At 59.0% G+C, this 9,582-nt stretch overlaps 1 protein-coding gene across 2 annotated transcripts in view; it reads right to left on the bottom strand.

Annotated features, from left to right (window-relative positions):
- Positions 1-8,894, bottom strand: part of PAX2 (paired box 2) — an 87,315-nt gene extending 78,421 nt beyond the window's left edge. For both annotated transcript variants that reach the window (XM_077748396.1, XM_077748397.1), the window contains exon 1: positions 8,870-8,894. In XM_077748396.1, the coding sequence (XP_077604522.1) occupies positions 8,870-8,894 (25 nt within the window). The remainder of the gene's footprint in view (positions 1-8,869) is intronic.
- Positions 8,895-9,582: the final 688 nt, after the last annotated feature.

Raw genomic sequence — 9,582 nt, 5'->3', positions numbered from 1 at the left:
CGGGCCTGAGGCTCCGGCCGGGCCTCCGCCAGCCCGCGTCCGCGCTCGCTCGGCCCGCTGGTACGCACCAGGCAGGAGAAGCCCTTTGTCTCCTAACTGGTTAAGTACAGAATATCCGGGAGATCTTTATGAAATATTTTCCCTCGTCTCATAAATCATCTTGGCACTTCAGCTGATGTTTTAACTCTCTCTCCCTCCTTCGCTCCCTCCCCCCGCTTCCCCGGGTCTGCGAAAGGGCGGCTCAGGGAAGCCCGCGCTCCTCTCCCGCTGCCCGGTCTTGTGGTGCCCCTGGCCCCGCACTGCAGACCCCGGCGCCCGCGAAGAGCCGCGGACTCGCGCCGCTGTCCCGCGGGCTGGAGCCCAGGCGGCAGCTGGGCTGGGTGCCCCACCTGCCCCACTCAGCCAGGAGGAGGCTCCTACTGGGCCCCTTGCACCCGGGTTTTCGAGGGCCCCTAATCCTCGGGCGGGGATCCAGCCGGGCGCAGTCCCGCAGGATTCTGAGCCTCCCACTCCTTAGGAGGCTGAGTTGGCTGGAATTCTGACATTTGGCCCCTTTCCTGGATCTTCCTGAGCCTGATCCGCTTAATCCACCTGCGGAGTAACTTCTGGGAGGGGGGGAAAATCCTCCCCACCAGCCCTCTCCCTCCCAGCCCTCACTGCCTCTTCCCTTAGTCGGCGGGGCTCGTTCCCTTCGGCCGGAGGTTGAAGGCGCAGTCCAGCCCCGAAGGTCAGTCTCTTCCTCTCGAGACCTGCAGATGGCGCTCCCGGGTTTGCTTTGGCCTCAACCCCCCACGTACACGCGCTAACTTCGTGTGGGGAGGGAAAAAAGGAAAACAGAGTTCGGGCAGCCTCAAAGGAAGGGTTCCCAGGACTGGGAGCAAGGGGCTCTCAGGTGGTATTACCTGGGACAGCCTTGGGTTTCCTTCGGGAAGGTAATTAACCAAGAACTGGGGTGTAGGCAGAGGCACAGAGGAAGGATCCTCACTGAGAGGAGCTCAGAACTAAGGAAGCCTTTTACCCCAGGTCTCCTTAGGTAGGTTCAGGAAGTGAAGTCCAGGGGAGTCTGAACTATTGCAGGAATAAGACTGTGGCCAGAACCCCCCACACACAACACAAGGACTCACAAACTTTTCTAGAACCAGCTAGACATATCCGTATGTTACACATACTCTGAAGAAGTGTGGATGCAGACAGCAGGCTTTTTCATGTATTGGACAAGAGGGATTTTTACATTTTGTGAAAAGAGACTGAAGAGGACTTAATGCACAACGTGTGCAGGAAGTTATACTCACACACCTATCTTTCCCATATGCCCCCTGAGGGGTGAAGACCCTTCCATTATAGTGAAGTTCCCACGTAGCCTCTGAGACTCCAGAACCACTCCCACCCCACCCACCCCCAATTCCTGGGACCCTTTCCCCGGCACTGCACTAGCTGGACACTCACCATCCTACCAAGCCAGCCCCTGGTGGCTTCTTCCTCAGCTCCAGCCCGTTCCTGGGTCTAGAAAGTTAAAGAGCAATGATCCCTGATGATTAGAAACCCTTTTAGCCACGACTCTGCCTTCTATTGCTCCAGGGCTGGCCTACAGATTTCTCTCCACGCACTGGCCTCTCCCTCTGACGCTCCCTTTCCTGTTCTTCCCTTTCTTCATCTATAGAGTCTAGTAGAGGAGAAAAAAGCAAGAAAGAGAAAAAGGGAAGAAGAAAGTAAAGGAAAGAGGAAAAGAAAGAGAAAAAAAGAAAACAACCCAACCCCAAACACAACCCAGGCTCCGACCTGTCAGGGTTGGTTGCTTTTCCCGTCTGCCTCTAAATGAACCTTTTCTCTCTGGTGTTTTCAAAGCGGCCCTTCCACCCCCCAACCTAGGGGCATTTACACTTCAAACAAGGCGCCCGCCTCCCTGCGGAAATTTAAAGGCAAATAAACTTTTGGGGAGTTGCTCTGATACCCATCTCGGGATTTGCTTCATTAGCCGCCTCTGTGCATCTGATCTGCCCAATAAATCTTCCTTGTGGATCTCCGTTTCTTCGCCTTCTCCGCTCCCTTCCCTGCCTGGCTCTCCCGGCGCCCCAGCCCTTGCCTCCTTCCTGACTGCAGAGCTGCAGCTGGCGGGCTCTGCTCTGCCCAGGGAGTAGGGGTGGGAGAGCGGAGTCCACGTTGAGTTCTTCCCCCACCCCCACTCCCCACCCTGCACCCCAAGTGCACACACCCACAGGCTTCCCAAGCCAAGCTAAGCACGACTAACACTTCGAGCCACAAAATGCGTTTCTGGGTGGATTGTGCACGGAGTGAAGTGCTCATGTACACCCCGTCTGCTGCTCCCACTTGAACCCCCTCTCTTCTTCACCCTTCGGCTTCTTTTCTGGTTTCCCGTTCCCCGGCCGAGCGCTTTCTGTCCGGGTGTGGATAGGCAGAGGCGTGGCTGCCTCTCCTCTGCAGGCAGGGCCCTGANCCACCTGGAGGAGTTTGGAAAGGAGGCTGGGCCCTGGGGGCCTGTGGGCAGCGAGGGAGCTTCCCAGCCGCGCTCCTCCCCCTCGGCCTGGGCTCGCCTTCCTCCATCCACCCCTTCCACCTCCTGGGGAGCGGCAAAGGGAGCCAGGGCCCGGCCTCTGAGGGAGGGGATTAGAAATTCCGAAATTAAATGTATCTCCCTAGGAAATGCTCCCCACAGCGCGGACCAAATTAAACGCATTAAAGTTCAGGGGGGAAAAAAGCTGTTTAGAACCAAGGGGGGAAAACTAGTCCGAAGGGAGGAGAAGCAGAAACGGAGAGGCGGGAAGAAAGGAAGGTAGAGCAGAGCAGCAGCTTCGTAGCCGAGCTCCTTTTCTGAATCGGTCCCAGTTTGGGAAGTCCCACCGCTACCACCACACACAAAAAAGAAAAAAGCAAAGAGGAAAAAAGTTCGCTGACAATCCAAGTGCGGGCCCACTCGCCCTCCGGGCCCCGGCGCACCCTGGGGCGCCAACTCTCCGCGACCAGATCCCAGGCAGCCGGCGCGCGCACCCGGCCCCCTCTCCAGCTCCGCCGGACCCGCTCCCGCCCGGCCCTCTCCCTTCCTCCTCCCCATTNTGATAAAATATGGAGCACCATGGGCTGCAATTTCACACTCCACAGCACATTCCCCCTAAAGCTACTTTCTTTTTTTTTTTTCATCTAAGACCCCCTAATTTCTGCTTCCTCGCTCCCTCCCTAGCTCCCTCCCTCCCTCCCTCCTGCTCTCACTCTTCTTTTCCCGCTTTTGTTCCCAATATTTGGGCTCCCCGCGTGCAGCCCGGGGTGGGGGGGGGGCGCCTCCCGGCTGGCCCCGCCCGCTCGGTCTGTTGGTCCTGTGGAGGCCGCGCGCACGTGCTGCGCCTTTATCCTCGCCGGCCCCTCCCCCTTTAACCGGGCCGCTCCTCGCCAGAGGTCCCAGCGACCTGCCCGGCCCTTCGCAGCCCCTTTGAGGGGAAACGACAATGCAAGCCACTTGGCCACCAAAGCGGCCTCTTAGCGGCACGGGCCTGCCAGGTGGCTGCCGCCGGTGGGCCACCCGACTGGGGAGCTGAAAAAATAGTCAAACAGGAGAAACTGGGCCAGTAGGTCTACAGGGTAGGAGCGCAGGGCCCTGTGTCACAGAAAACAAGGGGGGAGCGTGGGGGGCAAGAGGCTCACAGAGGCCGTGGTACTACTCCCAGTTCAGACCTGCACGGAGCCTGTCCCGCACGCCCCCAGACGCGCACAGACCTCTGCACAGCTAATGGGACCACTGACCCCACAGCCCATGAGGAGGAGCGGCAGCCACCACGTTCACAAGTGCCTTTGCCTATTTGAGCCTCAGTTTTCTCACCTGTAAAATAGGGATGCTTACCTCTCTTGCCTACTAGGTGGAGCTAGCCAATAGGAAAGCACTTTGCAAACCAAACATTTCCGCGGTAGATTAAGGAATAGGTGGTGCCCACCTTCTCGAACACTTATCCCTCCACAAAGAGGGAAGGGGGGATCTGGGCTGGTTAGGCAGGGCGGGGGGTGGTGCTTTCCATCCAACTTCCATCCTATAAAAGGTAACAAGAGGATTCCTTCCTGCCTCCCTTCCCGTGTTCTTTCCATTCAGGATCCCCCCCCACCTCCATTGACTATACCACACCCTGTCCACGTTTATCATCTTGCTCTCTTTCCTGCCACTCCATTCCCACTTCTTCCTGCACCCTCGCCGCCGCCCTGCGTCAGCGCAGATGCTAGAGGGTTCGTTAAATTCTTACCGCCCGCACCCCCCCCCCCGCAACAGCCAGGTTAATTGTGGCCTCAGGGATGGTCCCCTTCGGGCCAGTCTGCCAGAAACTGTTGGGAGGAGGCTGGCCCGTTCTCAGAGACTTGGGAAAGGAAATCCCGTCCAGTCCGGTTCCAAACAAAGAAAGTTGGTCCTCTCTGGACCTTCAGTCAACCTGCCAAAGCCAGAGCGGAGACGAGACGGCGGGGAGAGGCCTGACGGAGGAGAGCGTGGAAGGCGGGGAGAGAGGAGGGGAAGGAAATGGACATGAAAGGGGTGCTGAGGGAACGGATAAGACACCTGTCTCTGGAAGGCCCGAAGAGGCCGATTTGGGCGAAACCGAGATCCCCATCCGGCCAACTATCTCTTCCCTTCCTCCCCAAGCCCGGTGAGAGAGTGCGAGCGAAGGCTGTGTCGGTGGCGAAGTAATGATTAACCATCTTCGCAGCCAGGCCCTGAGCCTGCAGCCTGACCTGGCTGGGGTGGAGGGAGACCGTGCCTGCGGGCCCCCGGACCGCCCCGGCGCTACCCGCCACAGCCACCGCGACGTAGGGGGCTGCGGGGAGAGGGGGCACCCGAAAGAGAGCGGAGTGCAGGGCAGGGTGGGGAAGCGCAACTGCAGATGCTGGGCAGGCCAGGGGGAGCGAAAGAGCCGCAGCCAATGCACGAGGAAAGGAAGGGGCCAAACGCAGGCGAGGGCGCGCGGCTCCGCGGCGCTGAGGAATAGTTGGAGAGGGGCGGGAGCACCCCGGCGGGCTGAGTTTTCCCGGAGTTGCGAGCAAGCACCAAATCTACTCTGCCAGATCCATCCGCGGCGCGCCCGCCCTCCCTTCCTCCTCTCGCAGCCGCGGTGTGGATGTGAGGAGCAGGCGGAGAACGCGCCAGAGCCGGGAGCGGGTAAGGCAGGGGGAGACCCGCCAACGAAACAGGGAAGCGAAGGGCAGGGCCGCCAAGGCGGCGGACAGGCTGCTTGGCGCCGCGGAGCGGTTTGGAGACAAAGGACCGGATCGGAGGGGAGAGGGGAAAACGGGGGAGAGAGGGGCTGGCTGAGACACGGAGAGAACCAAGGCACAGGGATATCTCTGGGGACCGGCTGACGTTGGTGTATACTCCTGCCGCCTCCGCCCACCCCAGCGCAGAGCCGGGACGTCCGGGGGCTCACTCCCGCTTGGGTGCCTGGCCCTCGGGCCCGTGGCCTGGGTTCGGGGCGAAGGGTGTTGCTGTGGCTGTGGGGGCCGTGTAAGAGTGTGTGTGTGTGTGTGTGTGTGTGAGCGCGCATGAGTGTGTGTTTGTGTGTGTGTGTGCGCGCGCGCGCTCGGAGGTTTAGACGGGGGGTGGGGGTGGGAAGAGAGGGTCTCCGATGCAGGGTTAGGACCCCCACACACACAGGCGGCTGCAAGCCTCCGCCCTCCACCCTCCGACGTCCAGAGCCGTCCACTCCCCGAACTTGAAACAAAAGGGTTTCACCGAATCCCTCTGGAGCCAGGACAAGGGCTCTTTCTGGAAAAAGTGCTTTGGTTTGAGACACTAAGGGTCACAGCATCCAGGATTATTTAACTTTCTGTAACTGTTCCTAGGGAAGAAAAAAACAAAAGATGCAAAGTAAATCTTGGACAGGAAAAAGCCCGGATCCCAGTAGTTCGCTCCGCCATGTCTGGACCTGCAGTGAGGTCTAGACCCGCGGCTAACGAACGTATTGAAGAAACTAACTAATGGAGGGAGGAAGCCTCTTTCCATTTCTAAATCAATTAAGGAGTATTTCTGATGGGTCTCCTTGGGGGCTGACCATCTCTGGGTGAGGGGATCGTGTGAGCGTGTGTGTTGTGAGGGTTCGTGGAAGGGGTGTGTGTGTGTGTGTGTGTGTGTGTGTGTGTGTGTGTGAGGGGGTGGAGAAGGGTATCTGGGCAAACAGCTGTGTCCCAGGCGGGGCTGAGACAGGAGCTCAGGACCCATATCCAGCACCTCCCCCGCCCCCCCTGCCCTCAGCCGAGGCTGCTCCGAGGCCAAGGCCTTCTCAGCCTCTTCCTGCGGGGCCGCCAATCAATCCTGCAGGTCAACACAGCAATTAATAACGGGGTGAGGAGGCCTGGCAAAAGAGGGCGGGGAGGCATCGGGCTGTGTCTCCCCCAGGCTCTGAGGCCACGGCGGCAGGACCAGGGAGTGGGAGGGGTCTCAGTGTGGGCTCAGAGCCCCAGGACGGAGAGGCAGAGGACCAGCTAGGACAGGCCAGCGGACATCAAATAAACGTCTTATTTTTTTGATTCTAGGAGTATAGGCGACGATGGCCAAAGACCACAATTAACCTAGTTACCAAGTATCTCTCCTTCCCCCATACCTCGCCTTTTTTTGGTGGTTTTCGCTGCTCAGCATCTGGCTCAGCGAGACCAAATAAAACCCGCATCCTTCGCACACCCGGCTGCTGCGGTTGCGCCAGGGCGGCAACCAGGCACGCTGGCTCATGCGCGCGCGTGTGTCATTGTCATTTTGAACTGGCCGGATGAAGCCAAAGAGGGCGCCAGGGCCGTCTGGGGGACGCACAGCCCCCGGGGAGCCGTACCTTGGCCAGACGTGCTTAAGGAAGAAATTAGGGCAGAGGAACGGGAGGGCGCGGTGAAAAGAGAAAGAAAGAGAGAAAGCGGCTCCGTGGGCGGAAGACTCCGGGGCTCCGTGGGGCCATCTCGAAGAGAAAGGGGGTTTCCTTCTCTCAATTACAGCCCTACCTCCTGCCCAGCTCCGCAGCTTCTCGGCACTCTTCCCCAAGCCTTGGCTGGCTGCAGTGCGACCTCCCAAACGGCCAAAGCGGGAAAAGGAGGGAAGGGAAAGGGAGTGCGGTGCATAGCTGGTCTCCCGGCCCCTCTCCCACCCGTGCCAGGAGAGCGGCTACCAGGCCTGATGCAGGTAGGCTCAAGCGACCCCGGGGGAAGCGCCCTGGTCGGTTCTGGAGTGTCCCACGTGCCCAGAAACTTGGGGTGATGGCCCGGACAGGCGCTCAAGGATGCCCCCCACCGCTCTGCCTTCTCTTTTCCGAGGCGCTTTGGAGAGGGCCTGCCTGCACCGGCGGGAAGGCTTGCTGGGGCTAGGAACGAGATCCACGGACCTCAGGCCTGCAAGGCAGGGAGAGCTTCCTTTGGAGAAGGAAAATGGAAAAGTGGGAGTGTCTGGAGCCCGGGCAGAGACAGGGAAAGAAGGAGGGGTGGGGCAGGAGGTGGTAGGAGGCAAAATAGAGGCAGTGGGTGAGGGAGAAGCCCTGTATTGGGGAGGAAGAAAGGGGGAGAGAGGTTTCCAGGAAGGCCCAGACATTAGGTCTGTCCTTGGGCTGCATATTTATACGGTCGAGGGGGTGCACAGATGGGCTCTCAATTGAATTCCATCTTCAACACCATCAGAGATTGATTTTGTACTCGCTTTTAATTTTGCCATAATTAATTAGATCATTACAACTGTTTGCTATTGATCTCCCTACTTAAACCTCTGGTGCAGAGGGGTGGCCCAGGGCCCTCAAAGCCCAGGAGGCCACAGTTGACCCTCGTGGGGGCCCAGGTTCCCAAGTGAGTTCCAGGCTCCTAAGGAGGAATGGAGGCAGTCCAGGGACTGGGCCAAGAAGCTTAGAGGAGGACCAGTGCTGAAGGGGAAAACTGGATTATCAGCTGAAAAAAACTAGAACCTGAGCTGGTGGGGGGGACTGCTTAAAGGGGGAAAGCTTTGGGAAAGATGAGTGGGGGGCGGAGAGGAGGCTGGAGTTGGTCCTTGACTTCTGTGGAGTTATTTGGAAAACTCTTGGAAACTGATCCAACCTTCTCCTTCTCCACCAATCCAAAACTAAATCTGGGTCCCTGGCTTCCACTCCCACACTATTCTAGGGTCCCTGGTGGGCAGACAGAGCTGAGCTGGCAGGCCTGGAGGAGAGGGGGGTGAAGAAAAAAAAAGGAATAGCTTTCCACTCCCTTAGCCCTTTGGGATACCAGCTTCAGATTCTAATCCCCACCTGTGTCCCGGGGTGGGGGTGGGGGGGGCTGTCATTCCTTCTCTTGCCCCAGGCCTCCCTTGAGTTGTTTCTTTTGCGGGGGGGGAGTCTTCTTTCCAAATGTTAGGCATGTCTACACCAGAGCTTACACTTTGGTTTATATTCAAAGACACAGGACCCTCACACACGTGCACACAGACAAGTGCACACAGCGTGTCCCCATCCACTAACACATACGTAGGCACACCCAAACTCGGCTCCCACTAGAAACTAAGACCTTCCTTGTGCACCGAACTTGGAGGAAGTTGTGCGAAATATTTATACACTGGAAAGTGGAAAGATAAAGTCATAAAAGCACAACAGAATGGAAAAGCCCGGTTCTGTAAAGAGACCAAGAGAAGTTGTAAAACCCTCGTTTTCTGGATGGAAAGTTTTTAGCAGATTTAGAAGACACCGGGAGGGAGGTACCCAGGAAGTCCCACTGGTGGGGAGAGGTCGCAGAGCCTCGGTCCCCAGCGATCACTGTGCCCCCCCCCCGCAAGCACAGAAAGAGGAGTGGGGTTTGTCCTCGGCTGGGCCGCCCCATCTTTCTCACGCCGCCCCCACCTCCCGCCCGTCGCCTGTGGTGCAGACAGGTCGCTCCTCCTCGCTCTTACCTGCCCGGCCCGTGCGCTGTTCCATGCTCTGCGCGCCGCCGCTGCCGTCCGGGCCGCGGGCTCGCTCCTCCGCTGTGCCGCGGCCCGACAGCGCTTCTCGCCTGTGCCGCCGCCGCCCCAGATCTGGGCCCAGCCACCCACGACCGAGCGGCTCAGATAACNTCCCCCGCCTAGACGCGGCACACCCTCTCACCCCACCCCCTCCTCCCCACTGTCACACTCTCCCCGTCAGCCGCACGGCCTCGCACGCGAGGGCGTCCTCACTCAAGTGCACTCCCCAACTTCGTGTGGCTCCCTCCCCTCAACTCTCGGCCTCGCCCCATTCTGCTTTCCCCGCCACTGGGCTCCCCAGCCTGCCACCCACCCCCAACCGCGGTCTCAGCCTCAGTTTCCAGGATCCCTACAAAGGTATCCCAACTTTGTCGGAACACAGTCGCTCCCTGAAAGTCCCTCTCATCCATGTATTTTGGAACTGCTCACTGAATTCTTCACAAGCTCTCCTGTTTTCCTCCTCCTCTTCCTCCTCCTCCTCCTCCTCCTCCTCCTCTTCCTCCTCCTCCTCTTCCTCCTCCTCCTCTTCCTCCTCCTCCTCCTCCTCCTCCTCCTCCTCTTCCTCCTCCTCCTCTTCCTCCTCCTCCTCTTCCTCCTCCTCCTCCTCTTCCTCCTCCTCCTCTTCCTCCTCCTCCTCTTCCTCCTCCTCCTCTTCCTCCTCC

The sequence above is a fragment of the Crocuta crocuta genome, unplaced genomic scaffold, assembly GCF_008692635.1.
Source record: "Crocuta crocuta isolate KB4526 unplaced genomic scaffold, BGI_CrCroc_1.0 scaffold619, whole genome shotgun sequence".
Taxonomy (NCBI): Eukaryota; Metazoa; Chordata; class Mammalia; order Carnivora; family Hyaenidae; genus Crocuta; species Crocuta crocuta.
The sequence above is the reverse complement of the archived record's forward strand: the minus strand, read 5'-3'. Positions and strand labels throughout refer to the sequence as shown.